The 20,816-nt window shown below is 40.0% G+C and overlaps 1 protein-coding gene across 2 annotated transcripts in view; it reads left to right on the top strand.

Moving 5' to 3' along the window:
- The window catches only part of gabrb2a (gamma-aminobutyric acid type A receptor subunit beta2a), a 100,615-nt gene that overhangs the window by 71,454 nt on the left and 8,345 nt on the right, over nucleotides 1-20,816 (top strand). For both annotated transcript variants that reach the window (XM_042326058.1, XM_042326059.1), the window contains exons 5-7: nucleotides 11-93; nucleotides 15,110-15,247; nucleotides 15,745-15,897. In XM_042326058.1, the coding sequence (XP_042181992.1) occupies nucleotides 11-93; nucleotides 15,110-15,247; nucleotides 15,745-15,897 (374 nt within the window). The remainder of the gene's footprint in view (nucleotides 1-10; nucleotides 94-15,109; nucleotides 15,248-15,744; nucleotides 15,898-20,816) is intronic.

The following is a 20,816-nucleotide window of genomic DNA, read 5'->3' on the forward strand; positions in this document are numbered from 1 at the left end:
GTGTGTGTAGGATCACAACCACAGCAGCCTGTATGATGGATCTGAGGCGGTATCCTCTGGATGAACAGAATTGTACACTGGAGATCGAGAGCTGTGAGTACCACCGTCGCCCCTGGCAACAGAACACACACTCCCCTCCCGTGAAAACGTCACACCCGGACCATTCTATATCGAACATTCCTATAATAGAAATAGAATTTGTATTTTTTTTTTGAGCATTAGCCAACTCTTCTGTCAGTCGTTATCAAACATGTACGGTGGGCCAGGAACTAAACATGGGACACACTCAAATATACAGTATCATGTGTACATAATTCAGCATTGGTTGTGCTGTGGAGAGAGAGAGAGAGAGAGAGAGAGAGAGAGAGATGAGAGAAAGTGATGAGGGCGATAGAAAGATGAGAGAAAATGAGAGATGAGACAGAGAAGATGAGAGAAGATGAGAGATGAGACAGAGAAGAGGGAGAGAAGATGAGAGCGATAATAGAATAGGGAGAGAAGGAGAGAGGGGGGAGAGCGAGAGAGATGAGAGAGAGAGAAAGCAAGTGATGAGGGAGATAGAGAGAGTGAATAAAGAGGGGAGAGAGAGACAGGGAGAGAAGAGAGATAAGAGTCAGAGAAGGTGAGAGAGAGAGGAGATGAGACAGAGGAGGGAGAGATGAGACAGAGGAGGGAGAGAGAAGATGAGAGAGGAGATGAGAGAGATGAGACAGAGGAGGGAGAGAGGAGATGAGAGAGAAGATGAAACAGAAGATAAGAGAGAGGTGAGACAGAGGAGGGAGAGAGAAGATGAGAGAGGAGATGAGACAGAAGATAAGAGAGAGAGAGCGAGAAGTACGAGGTCCTCTCCCCGTGCTTTATCAGTTTCCATGGAGACGTGGATTATGGGGCTGGGATGTGGAGCTGGGTTCGTCTTCCTGTGTTTGATCACACACACACACACACACACACACACACACACACACACACACACACACACACACACACACACACACACACACACACACACACACACACTCTCACACATATACACACACACACACACGACACACACACACAGGGCTTGAGTCTAGTTTTGATCAGAATGCAGTAGCAGCCCAGTATATGCTGTTCTAGTTCTGGTTTTAACGTGTGAATCACTCCGTGCCAGAGAACGCTATTTTATTCACACTAATGAGCCACAGAGAACTCTCACTTCTCTTAATAAACTTGATGCATTTTTTAACAGACATGACTCTCAGAACTACAGATCCCAGACATAACTCTGAGAACTACAGATCCCAGACATAACTCTGAGAACTACAGATCCCAGACATAAGTCTTAGAACTACAGATCCCAGACATAACTCTCAAAACTACAGATCCCAGACATCTCTCTCTCTCATCTCTCTCTCTCTCGCTCGCTCTCTCTCTCTCTCTCATACTCTCTCTCTCTCCTTCCCCTCCCACCCTCTCGCTCTCTCCTTCCCCTCCCACCCTCTCTCTCTCACACTCTCTCTCTCCTTCCCCTGCCACCCTCTCTCTCTCCTTCCCCTCCCACCCTCTCTCTCTCACACTCTCTCTCTCTCTCTCTCTCCTTCCCCTCCCACCCTCTTTCTCTTCCTCCCTCTCTATCTCCCGGGACTCACATAACAGAACAGCCACCTCCCTGGACGGACCAGCCCAGTGATGTAATAGGTTGACAGACTTCTGTCCCAGAAGGACCAGTGTTGAAGACAGAGAACAATGGGTCAGAACTAATAGATCTGATTCAAACTGAGTAACACGCCAGAGCCTTCCCTCCCTCCCTCCCGCCTCGGGCTCTATCTGCCCTTTCCTGACCAGCTACACACACACACACACACACACACACACACACACACACACACACACACACACACACACACACACACACACACACACACACACACACACACACACACACACACACACACACACACACACACACACACACAGCTGTTAGTCCACACGCAACCGTCCGACTACAGTATTTGCTTTAAAGTGTAAATCTGAGGGCTTCACCCTAATCCACTAATATAGAACATGTCTTGTAGACTACAGTCAGAGATAACTGCACCCTAATCCACTAATATAGAACATGTCCTGTAGACTACAGTCAGAGATAACTGCACCCTAACCCACTAATATAGAACATGTCCTGTAGACTACAGTCAGAGATAACTGCACCCTAATCCACTAATATAGAACATGTCCTGTAGACTACAGTCAGAGATAACTGCACCCTAATCCACTAATATAGAACATGTCCTGTAGACTACAGTCAGAGATAACTGCACCCTAACCCATTAATATAGAACATGTCCTGTAGACTACAGTCAGAGATAACTCCACCCTAACCCACTAATATAGAACATGTCCTGTAGACTACAGTCAGAGATAACTGCACCCTAATCCACTAATATAGAACATGTCCTGTAGACTACAGTCAGAGATAACTGCACCCTAATCCACTAATATAGAACATGTCCTGTAGACTACAGTCAGAGATAACTGCACCCTAATCCACTAATGTAGAACATGTCTTGTAGACTACAGTCAGAGACGGGTGAATGATTCTTTGACAGGAGGTGCAGCACTTCGCGTTGCTATGTGCCTAAGAACAGCCCTTAGCCGTGGTATATTGGCCATATGCCGCACCCCCTCGGGCCTTATTGCTTAAATAAACCCTTGCTCAACAGAATAATGTAATAGATAGAATGAAAGCTTCAATCCTCTTGACATGGGTAAAGTTTTCTCTGTCATCTCAGCTTCTTTTGTAGCGCCAAGATATTTAGGGACCAGGGAGAAAATGCAATAACAAAAAATAAGAAATCAACATCAGTTTGACCAGTCATAAGGAAATAGAAAGCTGTGATAACAACCCAACATGTTACTGAGGAGAGTTCAGTTTGGCTTGGATGCATATTTTATGTGGTTGAAGTACTAGCAGCTTTTATGATGCTGATAAAGATAGTATCTTTACAGATGGTCCCTAACTACACATTGACATTCTCTTAATAAGATGCTGAAAGAAATAGATCATATTTCACCACTCCTGTTCCCCAGTCAAATAGCTAATTCAGAAGCAGTTCATATTAAGGCAAGGTGAGAGGTTATAGACCTACAGTCAGTGTCCAGATTTCCGTTTCAATTTAACCCTTCTGAACAGTAGGCTACAGTTCCTTTGACTTGCCCTAGCCCTGTTTGAAATCCCCACCTTGCTACTGTTGAATTTAAATAGCTACTGTTGAATTTAAATAGCTACTGTTGAATTTAAATAGCTACTGTTGAATTTAAATACCTACTGTTGAATTTAAATAGCTACTGTTGAATTTAAATACCTACTGTTGAATTTAAATAGCTACTGTTGAATTTAAATAGCTACTGTTGAATTTAAATAGCTACTGTTGAATTTAAATTGCTACTGTTGAATTTAAATAGCTACTGTTGAATTTAAATTGTTACTGTTGAATTTAAATAGCTACTGTTGAATTTAAATAGCTACTGTTTAATTTAAATAGCTCCTCACAATCATCACACATAACGTAGCTGACACTGCTATCATCCTCTCCACTGTTCTGGCTCTCCACTGTTCTGGCTCTCCACTGTTCTGACTCTCCACTGTTCTGACTCTCCACTGTTCTGGCTCTCCACTGTTCTGGCTCTCCACTGTTCTGGCTCTCCACTGTTCTGGCTCTCCACTGTTCTGGCTCTCCACTGTTCTGACTCTCCACTGTTCTGACTCTCCACTGTTCTGGCTCTCCACTGTTCTGGCTCTCCACTGTTCTGGCTCTCCACTGTTCTGGCTCCCCACTGTTCTGGCTCTTCACTGTTCTGGCTCTCCACTGCTATCATCCTCTCCACTGTTCTGGCTCTTCACTGTTCTGGCTCTCCACTGCTTTCATCCTCTCCACTGTTCTGACTCTCCACTGCTATCATCCTCTCCACTGTTCTGGCTCTCCACTGTTCTGACTGTCCACTGCTATCATCCTCTCCACTGTTCTGACTGTCCACTGCTATCATCCTCTCCACTGTTCTGGCTCTCCACTGTTCTGACTCTCCACTGCTATCATCCTCTCCACTGTTCTGGCTCTCCCTTCCCTTTACTTCCAACTCTCCTTTTCACAGCTTTTAAAAAAAATTGTATTTTTATCTTATTGACTTCAACTCCATCATTGTCTTTTTTTTGCCTCTGTGGATTGAAGTTAAGTTAACTTTATCTGCCCGATTCCAAAAGTATTCGGTGATTGAAATGCAGGCTATTTTGGCGTACAGCATACAGTTCGGCACTAAGTCTTAGGCTTTAGGCCTGATAACCTGAAATAAAAACCTCAATGTAGCCTATAGATTTAAATTGCACGAGAATGAAACATTTCTAGATGTTTTTTCAGGTATTGTTTTCACTTTGTTCGACCTGCCACCCACCCGCCCTTCATCCATACAATATTTCAGAACCTTAAACCTACCCGTTATGAGTTAACCGGCGCATCACTGACACACATAAATGCAAATCATGCACACACACATCTACAAACGTACACACACACACACACACGGCCGACAAGCCGTCCTCCCCAGCCTCATAGTCTTGGCTGGCCCTGTCCACACTCTGTTGATCTGAAGTCAATCACTCAATCAATCAAATGTATTTATAAAGCCCTTCTTACATCAGCTGATATCTCAAAGTGCTGTACAGAAACGCAGCCTAAAACCCCAAACAGCAAGCAATGCAGGTGTAGAAGCACGTGTGAGGAAACTAAATGTGAGGAAACTAACACGAAAGAGACAGTTATAAATGTGAGGAAACTAACACTAAAGTTATTTATAAATGTGAGGAAACTAACACTAAAGTTATAAATGTGAGGAAACTAACACTAAAGTTATAAATGTAAGGAAATTAACACTAAAGTTATAAATGTAAGGAAACTAACACTAAAGTTATAAATGTAAGGAAACTAACACTAAAGTTATAAATGTGAGGAGACTAACACTAAAGTTATAAATGTAAGGAAACTAACACTAAAGTTATAAATGTAAGGAAACTAACACTAAAGTTATAAATGTAAGGAAACTAACACTAAAGTTATAAATGTGAGGATACTAACACTAAAGTTATAAATGTAAGGAAACGAACACTAAAGTTATAAATGTAAGGAAACTAACACTAAAGTTATAAATGTGAGGAAACTAACACTAAAGTTATACATGTAAGGAAACTAACACTAAAGTTATAAATATAAGGAAACGAACACTAAAGTTATAAATATAAGGAAACTAACACTAAAGTTATAAATGTAAGGAAACGAACACTAAAGTTATAAATGTAAGGAAACTAACACTAGAGAGACAGTTATAAATGTAAGGAAACTAACACTAAAGTTATAAATGTAAGGAAACGAACACTAAAGTTATAAATGTAAGGAAACTAACACTAAAGTTATAAATGTAAGGAAACTAACACTAAAGTTATAAATGTGAGGAAACTAACACTCAAGTTATAAATGTAAGGAAACTAACACTAAAGTTATAAATGTAAGGAAACGAACACTAAAGTTATAAATGTAAGGAAACTAACACTAAAGTTATAAATGTCAGGAAACTAACACTCAAGTTATAAATGTAAGGAAACTAACACTAAAGTTATAAATGTGAGGAAACGAACACTAAAGTTATAAATGTAAGGAAACTAACACTAAAGTTATAAATGTAAGGAAACTAACACTAAAGTTATAAATGTGAGGAAACTAACACTAAAGTTATAAATGTAAGGAGACTAACACTAAAGTTATAAATGTGAGGAGACTAACACTAAAGAGACAGTTATAAATGTGAGGAAACTAACACTAAAGTTATAAATGTAAGGAGACTAACACTAAAGTTATAAATGTGAGGAGACTAACACTAAAGTTATAAATGTAAGGAAACTAACACTAAAGTTATAAATGTAAGGAAACTAACACTAAAGTTATAAATGTAAGGAAACGAACACTAAAGTTATAAATGTGAGGATACTAACACTAAAGTTATAAATGTAAGGAAACGAACACTAAAGTTATAAATGTAAGGAAACTAACACTAAAGTTATAAATGTGAGGAAACTAACACTAAAGTTATACATGTAAGGAAACTAACACTAAAGTTATAAATATAAGGAAACGAACACTAAAGTTATAAATATAAGGAAACTAACACTAAAGTTATAAATGTAAGGAAACGAACACTAAAGTTATAAATGTAAGGAAACTAACACTAAAGTTATAAATATAAGGAAACGAACACTAAAGTTATAAATATAAGGAAACTAACACTAAAGTTATAAATGTAAGGAAACGAACACTAGAGACAGTTATAAATGTAAGGAAACTAACACTAAAGTTATAAATGTAAGGAAACTAACACTAAAGTTATAAATGTAAGGAAACGAACACTAAAGTTATAAATGTAAGGAAACTAACACTCAAGTTATAAATGTAAGGAAACTAACACTAAAGTTATAAATGTAAGGAAACGAACACTAAAGTTATAAATGTAAGGAAACGAACACTAAAGTTATAAATGCAAGGAAACGAACACTAAAGTTATAAATGTAAGGAAACTAACACTAAAGTTATAAATGTAAGGATACTAACACTAAAGTTATAAATGTAAGGATACTAACACTAAAGTTATAAATGTAAGGAAACGAACACTAAAGTTATAAATGTAAGGAAACGAACACTAAAGTTATAAATGTAAGGAAACTAACACTAAAGTTATAAATGTAAGGATACTAACACTAAAGTTATAAATGTAAGGATACTAACACTAAAGTTATAAATGTAAGGAAACGAACACTAAAGTTATAAATGTAAGGAAACGAACACTAAAGTTATAAATGCAAGGAAACTAACACTAAAGTTATAAATGTAAGGATACTAACACTAAAGTTATAAATGTGAGGAAACTAACACTAAAGTTATAAATGTAAGGAAACTAACACTAAAGTTATAAATGTGAGGAAACTAACACGAAAGAGACAGTTATAAATGTGAGGAAACTAACACTAAAGTTATTTATAAATGTGAGGAAACTAACACTAAAGTTATAAATGTGAGGAAACTAACACTAAAGTTATAAATGTAAGGAAATTAACACTAAAGTTATAAATGTAAGGAAACTAACACTAAAGTTATAAATGTAAGGAAACGAACACTAAAGTTATAAATGTAAGGAAACTAACACTAAAGTTATAAATGTAAGGAAACTAACACTAAAGTTATAAATGTAAGGAAACGAACACTAAAGTTATAAATGTAAGGAAACGAACACTAAAGTTATAAATGTAAGGAAACGAACACTAAAGTTATAAATGTAAGGAAACTAACACTAAAGTTATAAATGTAAGGAAACGAACACTAGAGACAGTTATAAATGTAAGGAAACTAACACTAAAGTTATAAATGTAAGGAAACGAACACTAGAGACAGTTATAAATGTAAGGAAACTAACACTAAAGTTATAAATGTAAGGAAACTAACACTAAAGTTATAAATGTGAGGAAACGAACACTAGAGACAGTTATAAATGTAAGGAAACTAACACTAAAGTTATAAATGTAAGGAAACGAACACTAAAGTTATAAATGTAAGGAAACTAACACTAAAGTTATAAATGTAAGGAAACGAACACTAAAGTTATAAATGTAAGGAAACGAACACTAAAGTTATAAATGTAAGGAAACTAACACTAAAGTTATAAATGTAAGGAAACTAACACTAAAGTTATAAATGTAAGGAAACTAACACTAAAGTTATAAATGTAAGGAAACTAACACTAAAGTTATAAATGTGAGGAAACTAACACTAAAGTTATAAATGTAAGGAAACTAACACTAAAGTTATAAATGTAAGGAAACTAACACTAAAGTTATAAATGTGAGGAAACGAACACTAAAGTTATAAATGTAAGGAAACTAACACTAAAGTTATAAATATAAGGAAACTAACACTAAAGTTATAAATGTAAGGAAACTAACACTAAAGTTATAAATGTAAGGAAACGAACACTAAAGTTATAAATGTCAGGAAACTAACACTAAAGTTATAAATGTGAGGAAACTAACACTAAAGTTATAAATGTAAGGAAATTAACACTAAAGTTATAAATGTAAGGAAACTAACACTAAAGTTATAAATGTAAGGAAACTAACACTAAAGTTATAAATGTAAGGAAACTAACACTAAAGTTATAAATGTAAGGAAACTAACACTAAAGTTATAAATGTAAGGAAACTAACACTAAAGTTATAAATGTAAGGAAACTAACACTAAAGTTATAAATGTAAGGAAACTAACACTAAAGTTATAAATGTAAGGAAACTAACACTAAAGTTATAAATGTAAGGAAACTAACACTAAAGTTATAAATGTAAGGAAACGAACACTAGAGACAGTTATAAATGTAAGGAAACTAACACTCAAGTTATAAATGTAAGGAAACTAACACTAAAGTTATAAATATAAGGAAACTAACACTAAAGTTATAAATGTGAGGAAACTAACACTAAAGTTATAAATGTAAGGAAACTAACACTAAAGTTATAAATGTAAGGAAACTAACACTAAAGTTATAAATGTGAGGAAACGAACACTAAAGTTATAAATGTAAGGAAACTAACACTAAAGTTATAAATGTAAGGAAACTAACACTAAAGTTATAAATGTAAGGAAACTAACACTAAAGTTATAAATGTAAGGAAACGAACACTAAAGTTATAAATGTAAGGAAACGAACACTAAAGTTATAAATGTAAGGAAACTAACACTAAAGTTATAAATGCAAGGAAACGAACACTAAAGTTATAAATGTAAGGAAACTAACACTAAAGTTATAAATGTCAGGAAACGAACACTAAAGTTATAAATGTAAGGAAACGAACACTAAAGTTATAAATGCAAGGAAACGAACACTAAAGTTATAAATGTAAGGAAACTAACACTAAAGTTATAAATGTAAGGATACTAACACTAAAGTTATAAATGTAAGGATACTAACACTAAAGTTATAAATGTAAGGAAACGAACACTAAAGTTATAAATGTAAGGAAACGAACACTAAAGTTATAAATGTAAGGAAACTAACACTAAAGTTATAAATGTAAGGATACTAACACTAAAGTTATAAATGTAAGGATACTAACACTAAAGTTATAAATGTAAGGAAACTAACACTAAAGTTATAAATGTAAGGAAACGAACACTAAAGTTATAAATGTAAGGAAACTAACACTAAAGTTATAAATGTAAGGAAACTAACACTAAAGTTATAAATGTGAGGAAACTAACACTAAAGTTATAAATGTGAGGAAACTAACACTAAAGTTATAAATGTAAGGAAACTAACACTAAAGTTATAAATGTAAGGAAACGAACACTAAAGTTATAAATGTGAGGAAACTAACACTAAAGTTATAAATGTAAGGAAACTAACACTAAAGTTATAAATGTAAGGAAACTAACACTAAAGTTATAAATGTGAGGAAACTAACACTAAAGTTATAAATATAAGGAAACGAACACTCAAGTTATAAATGTGAGGAAACTAACACTAAAGTTATAAATGTGAGGAAACTAACACTCAAGTTATAAATGTAAGGAAACTAACACTAAAGTTATAAATGTAAGGAAACTAACACTAAAGTTATAAATGTGAGGAAACTAACACTAAAGTTATAAATGTAAGGAAACTAACACTAAAGTTATAAATGTAAGGAAACTAACACTAAAGTTATAAATGTAAGGAAACTAACACTAAAGTTATAAATGTGAGGAAACTAACACTAAAGTTATAAATATAAGGAAACGAACACTAAAGTTATAAATATAAGGAAACGAACACTAAAGTTATAAATATAAGGAAACTAACACTAAAGTTATAAATGTGAGGAAACTAACACTAAAGTTATAAATGTAAGGAAACGAACACTAAAGTTATAAATGTAAGGAAACGAACACTAAAGTTATAAATGTAAGGAAACGAACACTAGAGACAGTTATAAATGTAAGGAAACTAACACTAAAGTTATAAATGTAAGGAAACTAACACTAAAGTTATAAATGTAAGGAAACGAACACTAAAGTTATAAATGTAAGGAAACTAACACTCAAGTTATAAATGTAAGGAAACTAACACTAAAGTTATAAATATAAGGAAACTAACACTAAAGTTATAAATGTAAGGAAACGAACACTAAAGTTATAAATGTAAGGAAACGAACACTAAAGTTATAAATGTAAGGAAACGAACACTAAAGTTATAAATGTAAGGAAACGAACACTAAAGTTATAAATGTAAGGAAACTAACACTAAAGTTATAAATGTAAGGAAACGAACACTAAAGTTATAAATGTGAGGAAACTAACACTAAAGTTATAAATGTAAGGAAACTAACACTAAAGTTATAAATGTAAGGAAACTAACACTAAAGTTATAAATGTAAGGATACTAACACTAAAGTTATAAATGTGAGGAAACGAACACTAAAGTTATAAATGTAAGGAAACTAACACTAAAGTTATAAATGTAAGGAAACTAACACTAAAGTTATAAATGTAAGGAAACTAACACTAAAGTTATAAATGTAAGGAAACTAACACTAAAGTTATAAATGTAAGGAAACTAACACTCAAGTTATAAATGTAAGGAAACTAACACTAAAGTTATAAATGTAAGGAAACTAACACTAGAGACAGTTATAAAAGCGAAGCAGGTGTGTAACATCACATTAGATCCCACAGTGGAGTGATACTGGGTTGTTGTACTGGTGCTGTGGATAAACTGGACAGACAGTTCCTACTGCATAGTAGTATTGGACTGTAGTTGGTGCTGCGTGGATTATATCAATTGTTGCTGCGTGGATTATATCAGTTGGTGCTGCGTGGATTATATCAGTTGGTGCTGTGTGGATTATATCAGTTGGTGCTGTGTGGATTATATCAATTGGTGCTGCGTGGATTATATCAGTTGGTGCTGCGTGGATTATATCAATTGGTGCTGCGTGGATTATATCAGTTGGTGCTGCGTGGATTATATCAGTTGGTGCTGCGTGGATTATATCAGTTGGTGCTGCGTGGATTATATCAGTTGGTGCTGTGTGGATTATATCAGTTGGTGCTGCGTGGATTATATCAGTTGGTGCTGCGTGGATTATATCAGTTGGTGCTGTGTGGATTATATCAATTGGTGCTGCGTGGATTATATCAGTTGGTGCTGCGTGGATTATATCAGTTGGTGCTGCATTGATTATATCAGTTGGTGCTGCGTGGATTATATCAATTGGTGCTGTGTGGATTATATCAGTTGGTGCTGTGTGGATTATATCAGTTGGTGCTGCGTGGATTATATCAGTTGCTGCTGTGTGGATTATATCAGTTGGTGCTGCGTGGATTATATCAGTTGGTGCTGGTAGGATTATATCGGTTGGTGCTGCGTGGATTATATCAATTGGTGCTGCGTGTATCATATCAATTGGTGCTGCGTGGATTATATCAGTTGGTGCTGCGTGGATTATATCAGTTGGTGCTACATACTTTTACACAGGGATTAGGTATAGTACTATGTTTTTGGCTTGAGCTGGGTTGTCGTTTGATACTGATAGTTTTTATTCTGTCCTATCTGTGCCATAACTGTCAGACTAGACATTACAAATCTCAATGATAGACACGCCAAAACAATGACTAGCTACATTGGTGTCAGAAGTGGGATAAACTGTATTTTAATAGTGGTAGTGTTTCTATTGTATCTGATTCTTCATCCATACGTCACAGTTAGTAATAGATATCTCACTGACTGACTGGTCACACCAATACAATGACCAGCTATAGTGTCCTTAATCTTCTCACCACTCCTATCTAGCCATCTATCCTGGGTCAGAGTGAGGCAGTGGGAGAATTATGTCTTCATTTTTCAGAAATCAAAGGCTGAGAGTTTAATTATTCATTGCATCTAAATAGGTCACTGCCTCTTATTATGAGTGGCAAGCAGAGGAAGTGGTACACAGAGAAGGAAAGAGAGAGAGAGAGATAAAGAGGTGGGTAGAGAGAGAGAGGCAGAGATATATGGAGAGAGAGAGGTATAGAAAGAGAGAGAGAGAGAGATAGAGAGGTGGGTAGAGAGAGAGGCAGAGATATATGGAGAGAGAGAGGGATAGAAAGAGAGAGGTGGTAGAGAGAGAGGCAGAGATATATGGAGAGAGACAGAGAGAGAGAGAGAGAGAGAGAGAGAGAGAGAGAGAGAGAGAGAGAGAGAGAGAGAGAGAGAGAGAGAGAGAGAGAGAGAGAGAGAGAGAGAGAGAGAGAGAGAGAGAGAGAGAGAGAGAGAGAGAGAGAGAGAGAGAGACAGAGAGAGAGAGAGAGAGAGAGAGAGAGAGAGAGAGAGAGAGAGAGAGGGTTAGGGTTGTCTTTCATACCATGTAATGTGTCTTTTCAGTCATGTTGACACTGGTCCACTACCATTGCTTTAATGTGTTGTTGTTCTCATTAATATTGTTGTTGTAGTTGTTGTTAATGGTAATCCCATGTCCACTACTACTATTATTAATGCTGTTGGTCCCACCATTTATTTATATATAAATATATTTTAAAATATATCAAATATATTTTATTTATATTTTTGATATGTATACTTTGACAATGTAAGTAATAATGAACTTGCCATGTCAATAAAGTCAATTGAATTGAATTGAGAGAGGGAGAGGGGGGAGAGGGAGGAGACAGAGAGAGAGAGAGGAGAGAGTGGGTAGAGAGAGAGGGGGAGAGAGGGAGAGGGGGAGAGGGAGGAGACAGAGAGAGAGAGAGGAGAGAGTGGGTAGAGAGAGAGGGGGAGAGAGGGAGAGGGGGAGAGGGAGGAGACAGAGAGAGAGAGAGGAGAGAGTGGGTAGAGAGAGAGGGGGAGAGAGGGAGAGGGGGAGAGGGAGGAGACAGAGAGAGAGAGAGGAGAGAGTGGGTAGAGAGAGAGGGGGAGAGAGGGAGAGGGGGAGAGGGAGGAGACAGAGAGAGAGAGAGGAGAGTGGGTAGAGAGAGAGGGGGAGAGAGAGATGGTGTAGAGCAAGCGAGAGAGAAAGAGTGGGGCAGAGGGGGTAGATGGAGAGAGAGGGGGAGAGGGGAGATAGAACGAGAGAGGGAGACAGGGTAGAGAGATAGAGGGGGAGAGGGGGAGAGAGTGAGGGAGAGGGGAGAGGAGGTAGAGAGAGGGGGAGATGGGGTAGAGAGAGAGGGGGGTAGAGAGGGAGAGGGGGAGAGGAGGGAGAGAGAGAGGGGGAGATGGGGTAGAAAGAGAGAGAGGGGGTAGAGAGAGATGGAGAGGGGAGAGGAGGTAGAGAGGGAGAGAGAGAGTGGGAGATGGGGTAGAGAGAGAGAGGGGTAGAGAGAGGGGGTAGAGAGAGAGAGGTTGAGAGAGAGGGGTAGAGAGAGAGGGGTAGAGAAAGAGGGAGAGGGATAGAGTGAGAGGGGTAGAGAGAGGGGGTAGAGAGAGGGAGAGGGGGAGACGAGGTAGAGAGAGGGAGAGAGGGGAGATGGGGTAGAGAGAGAGAGAAGGGGTAGAGAGAGAAGGGGTAGAGAGAGAAAGGGGGTAGAGAGAGAGGGGTAGAGAGGGAGAGGGGTAGAGAGAGAGAGGGGGTAGAGAGAGAGCGTTATCACAACAGAAGGGTTATCACAACAGAAGGGTTATCACAACAGACGGGTTAACACAACAGAAAGGTTATCACAACAGAAGGGTTATCACAACAGAAAGGTTATCACAACAGAAGGGTTATCACAACAGAAAGGTTATCACAACAGAAGGGTTATCACAACAGAAAGGTTAGCACAACAGAAGGGTTATCACAACAGAAGGATCCATGAGTTGCTGCATGGGGCTTCATCCATGTAAGCTGAACAGAGGATCTACCCAGTTAGCTAACCATTTTTGGTCCCCTGAAATGTTCTTTGAAATCTCCATTTATAATTGTATTTAATATTAAACCTAACATTATGTTCTCCAGTAACATTTGACACACCAGAATATGAATTGTTGATATAAATAGTAAGCATTGCAGGAACAAGAATATCATCTTTGAGGAACATCTACTCAACGTGTGTGAGAGCGTCCCTGCCGTTTGACATAGGCCATTGCCATTCCTACCATTCTGGCACTCTGTGTTAGTGTGGTGTGTGTTCTGAATCTCCAGTACCTGTTGTTAGCAATTTATCTTATTCTTCAATAACACAAACTCCAAAGCAAATCTGGGGGAGGAAAATAGGTTTATTCAAAGAGGACACGTCATACAGGGAGGTAGATGGTCATTCTCCCCTGTCCTCAGTGATGCTCTTTCCTGTGGTTCTCTCCAGTGGTTCTCTCTCAGTGATTCTCTCTCAGTGATTCTCTCAGAGATTCTCTCAGTAATTCTCTCCAGTGGTTCTCTCTCAGTGATTCTCTCCAGTGGTTCTCTCTCAGTGATTCTCTCCGTTATTCTCTCTCCGTGATTCGCTCAGTGATTCTCTCCAGTGATTCTCTCTCAGTGATTCTCTCTCAGTGATTCTCTCCAGTGATTCTCTCTCAGTGATTCTCTCTCAGTGATTCTCTCCAGTGATTCTCTCTCAGTGATTCTCTCTCAGTGATTCTCTCCAGTGATTCTCTCTCAGTGATTCTCTCTCAGTGATTCTCTCTCAGTGATTCTCTCTCAGTGATTCTCTCTCAGTGATTCTCTCTCAGTGATTCTCTCTCAGTGATTCTCTCTCAGTGATTCTCTCTCAGTGATTCTCTCCAGTGATTCTCTCTCAGTGATTCTCTCCAGTGATTCTCTCTCAGTGATTCTCTCTCCAGAACAAAGGAACAGCATGTAGTTTTATAACCCAGCCTGAGCCTATGGTTGACCAATTTCAAATTCCTTGCAATAAAACTAGCCAATGGTCACATAACTAGTATCCTATTTCAGAAGACATATTCCTCCCATGTCTCTGAACCATGGATCAATAATTCCCTGTTACAGAAAAAACACTATTTCCATTGATCGTTAGTACTCTATTGACTTATCGTCCTTTTGACCTCTCGTCCTCTGTCTCTGCGTTGTGTGTTTATCTTCGACATATTGCAGATGGCTACACCACTGATGACATTGAGTTCTACTGGCGAGGGGGAGATGGAGCTGTGTCTGGGGTGGAGAGAATAGAGCTGCCTCAGTTCTCCATCGTGGACTACAAACTGGTCTCCAAGAATGTGGTCTTCTCTACAGGTACACAGTGGTGGCCATTTTGATACCTATGTAGCGTATGTGGGAACTCTTTAAAGACTGTTGGAAAAGCATTCCTCATGATTGCTGGTTGAGAGAATGCCAAGAGTGTGATAAGCTGTCAAAAGGCAAAGGGTGGCTACTTTGAAGAATCTAAAATCTAAAATATATTTTGATTTGGTCACACCATTTTGGTTACTACATGATTCCATATGTGTTATTTCATAGTTTTGATGTCATCACTATTATTCTACAATGTAGAAAATAGTAAAAATAAAGGAAAACCCTGGAATGAGTAGGTACTGTATATCTATGGCTATACAGTAGCTTTTCAGGGGGTGATCCACAGATATTCCGTATATTACCTTTCTCTGCTTTTTCAGTTCTGATGCCTCCACTTCAGGTCATTATTTGTAAAAGACAATGTATTCTTAATGGTTTACCTGGTTAAATAAAGCAAAATAAAATAAATACAGTTCTGTCTGTCTTCCTCCATGCAGGTTCCTACCCACGTCTGTCTCTGAGCTTCAAGCTGAAGAGGAACATCGGCTACTTTATCCTCCAGACCTACATGCCCTCCATCCTGATCACCATCCTGTCTTGGGTGTCCTTCTGGATCAACTATGATGCCTCCGCTGCCAGAGTGGCCCTGGGTAAGACTGCCCATCGAATTCGATCAATAAAGTTATCGAGATTTCATCAGTCAATCAACCAATCAATCCGTAAATCAAATTAAACTTATACATTATATAACAATGTTTACAAACGTTGTTGTCATAGTGTTTGAACATGCGTTGTTGTCATAGTGTTAGAACATGCGTTGTTGTCATAGTGTTAGAACATGCATTGTTGTCATAGTGTTAGAACATGCATTGTTGTCATAGTGTTAGAACATGCATTGTTGTCATAGTGTTAGAACATGCATTGTTGTCATAGTGTTAGAACATGCGTTGTTGTCATAGTGTAGACCATGCGTTGTTGTCATAGTGTTTTAACAGGCGTTGTTGTCATAGTGTTTGAACATACGTTGTTGTCATAGTGTTATAACAGGCGTTGTTGTCATAGTGTAGACCATGCGTTGTTGTCATAGTGTTAGAACATGCGTTGTTGTCATAGTGTTAGAACATGCGTTGTTGTCATAGTGTTTCAACATGCGTTTTTGTCATAGGTGACGTATGAAAGAAAGAATAATCATTCATATTCTACCCTAAACCAGCTACGATTGCAGTTAGATAGATCCTTTGCACCTTGATCCTAATAACAATCATGTTCGTACTGTGAATGATTTGTGATACAGTAGATCTAGATAGACCTAGATTATTGGCCGAAAATGATGTCATATACTTGATAAGGTTCTAATGAGCGTCTCAGTCCATTGACCTGTGTCTGTTATTAACCCTTTATTGTCCTAATGAGTGCCTCTAATAACACAGATGACTAACGAATCAAACAGTGGGTGTATTGGTCTTTTAACACAGGTGACTAATGTATCAAACACAGTGGATGTATTTGTCTAATAACACAGATGACTAGAGTATGAAACACAGTGGGTGTATTGGTCTAATAACACAGATGACGAGAGTATGAAACACAGTGGGTGTATTGGTCTAATAACACAGATGACTAGAGTATGAAACACAGTGGGTGTATTGGTCTAATAACACAGATGACTAGAGTATGAAACACAGTGGGTGTATTGGTCTAATAACACAGGTGAATCGTGACGTGACTAATAACAAGGCTGCGTACCAAATTACACCCTATTTCCTATATAGTGCTTAACCTTTGACCAGAACCCCCATTGGGATCTGATTAGAAAAAGTAGTGCACTATGTGGGGAATAGAGTGTCTTTTGGGACAACACTGGGCTGCTTCTTATATCTACAGACACGGGGTCTGTAGCTTCCTGAAACATGTGGTTGGTCCCCTGGAATTTGAAGAGAGACCCAATGCTCAGATACACACGTATGCACACACAGACGCACGCACGTAGGCATGCACGCATACACACACACATATGGGTTCATTAGGTCTGTAGAATGAGGATCTATATGTCCGTATGGGTTCATTAGGTCTGTAGAATAAGGATCTATATGTCCGTATGGGTTCATTAGGTCTGTAGAATGAGGATCTATATGTCCGTATGGGTTCATTAGGTCTGTAGAATAAGGATCTATATGTCCGTATGGGTTCATTAGGTCTGTAGAATAAGGATCTATATGTCCGTATGGGTTCATTAGGTCTGTAGAATGAGGATCTATATGTCCGTATGGGTTCATTAGGTCTGTAGAATGAGGATCTATATGTCCGTATGGGTTCATTAGGTCTGTAGAATGAGGATCTATGTGTCCGTATGGGTTCATTAGGTCTGTAGAATGAGAATCTATATGTCCGTATGGGTTCATTAGGTCTGTAGAATGAGGATCTATATGTCCGTATGGGTTCATTAGGTCTATAAAGGTGCCAAACTACAACGCTACTATGCACTTGTTTACTACTCATGTCACAGTTGGCTGGTTCCCGACCCTGTACCAGGAGGACACAGGGTTATTCTGGTCCATTATCACATATATAATCAGATAGAAACTGTAGCTGATTTAGACTCCTTTGAACACCTGACACACACCTGAGACACACACACCTGACACACACACACCTGACACACACCTGACAAACACCTGAGACACACCTGAGACACACCTGACACACACCTGAGACACACCTGACACACACCTGAGACACACACCTGAGAGACACACCTGACACACACCTGAGACACACCTGAGACACACACCTGAGACACACACCTGAGACACACACCTGACACACACCTGACACACACCTGAGACACACCTGAGACACCTGAGACATACCTGAGACACCTGACACACACCTGAGACACACCTGAGACACACCTGAGACACCTGAGACACACCTGAGACACACCTGAGACACCTGACACACACCTGAGACACCTGACACACACCTGAGACACACCTGAGACACACCTGAGACACCTGAGACACCTGAGACACACCTGAGACACACCTGAGACACCTGACACAAACCTGAGACACACCTGAGACACCTGAGACACCTGAGACACACCTGAGACACACCTGAGACACCTGACACACACCTGAGACACCTGACACACACCTGAGACACACACACACCTGACACACACCTGACAAACACCTGAGACACACCTGAGACACACCTGACACACACCTGAGACACACCTGACACACACCTGAGACACACACCTGAGAGACACACCTGACACACACCTGAGACACACCTGAGACACACACCTGAGACACACACCTGAGACACACACCTGACACACACCTGACACACACCTGAGACACACCTGAGACACACCTGAGACACCTGAGACATACCTGAGACACCTGACACACACCTGAGACACACCTGAGACACACCTGAGACACCTGAGACACACCTGAGACACACCTGAGACACCTGACACACACCTGAGACACCTGACACACACCTGAGACACACCTGAGACACACCTGAGACACCTGAGACACCTGAGACACACCTGAGACACACCTGAGACACCTGACACAAACCTGAGACACACCTGAGACACCTGAGACACCTGAGACACACCTGAGACACACCTGAGACACCTGACACACACCTGAGACACCTGACACACACCTGAGACACACACACACCTGACACACACCTGACAAACACCTGAGACACACCTGAGACACACCTGAGACACACCTGACACACACCTGAGACACACACCTGAGACACACACCTGAGACACACCTGACACACACTTGAGACACACACCTGAGACACACACCTGACACACACCTGACACACACCAGACACACACCTGAGACACACCTGAGACACACCTGACACACACCTGAGACACACCTGACACACACCTGAGACACCTGACACACACCTGAGACACACACACACACCTGACACACACCTGACAAACACCTGAGACACACCTGAGACACACCTGAGACACACCTGACACACACCTGAGACACACCTGACACACACTTGAGACACACACCTGAGACACACACCTGACACACACCAGACACACACCTGAGACACACCTGAGACACACCTGACACACACCTGAGACACACCTGACACACACCTGAGACACACCTGACACACCTGAGACACACCTGACACACACCTGAGACACACCTGACACACACCTGAGACACACCTGAGACACACCCGACACACACCTGACACACACCTGAGATACACCTGACACACACCCGAGACACACCTGAGACATACCTGAAACACCTGACACACACATGAGACACCTGACACACACCTGACACACACCTGAGACACCTGAGACACCTGAGACACCTGACACACACCTGAGACACACCTGAGACACCTGACACACACCTGAGACACACCTGAGACAATTGAGACACCTGACACACACCTGAGACACACCTGAGACACACCCGAGACACACCTGAGACATACCTGAGACACCTGACACACACATGAGACACCTGACACACACCTGAGACACACCTGAGACACCTGAGACACACCTGAGACACCTGACACACCTGAGACACACCTGACACACCTGAGACACACCTGAGACACCTGACACACACCTGAGACACCTGACACACACCTGAGACACCTGAGACACACCTGAGACACACCTGAGACACCTGAGACACCTGAGACACCTGCCACAAACCTGAGACACACCTGCCACACCTGACACACCTGAGACACCTGAGACACACCTGAGACACCTGACACACACCTGACACACACCTGAGACACACCTGATACACCTGACACACACCTGAGACACCTGAGACACCTGAGACACCTGAGACACACCTGAGACACACCTGAGAGACACCTGAGACACACCTGAGACACACATGACACACACAAGACACACACCTGACATAGCCCTGAGACACACCTGACATAGCCCTGAGACACACCTGAGACACACCTGAGACACACCTGAGACACACCTGACATACACCTGAGACACACCTGAGACACACTAGACACACACCTGACACACACCTGAGACACACTAGACACACACCTGACACACACCTGAGACACACTAGACACACACCTGAGACACACCCGAAACACACCTGACACACACCTGACACACACCTGACACACACATGACACACACCTGACATAGCCCTGAGACACACCTGACACACACCTGAGACACACATGACACACACCTGACACACACCTGACACACACCTGAGACAGACATGACACACACCTGAGACACACCTGAGACACACCTGAGACACCTGACACACACCTGAGACACACCTGACATAGACCTGAGACACACCTGACATAGACCTGAGACACACCTGACACACACCTGAGACACACCTGAGACACACCTGACACACACATGACACACACCTGACACTCACCTGACATAGACCTGAGACACACCTGAGACACCTGAGACACACCTGAGACACACCTGAGACACCTCTGACATAGACCTGAGACACACCTGACA

The sequence above is a fragment of the Oncorhynchus tshawytscha genome, linkage group LG08, assembly GCF_018296145.1.
Source record: "Oncorhynchus tshawytscha isolate Ot180627B linkage group LG08, Otsh_v2.0, whole genome shotgun sequence".
NCBI lineage: Eukaryota > Metazoa > Chordata > Actinopteri > Salmoniformes > Salmonidae > Oncorhynchus > Oncorhynchus tshawytscha.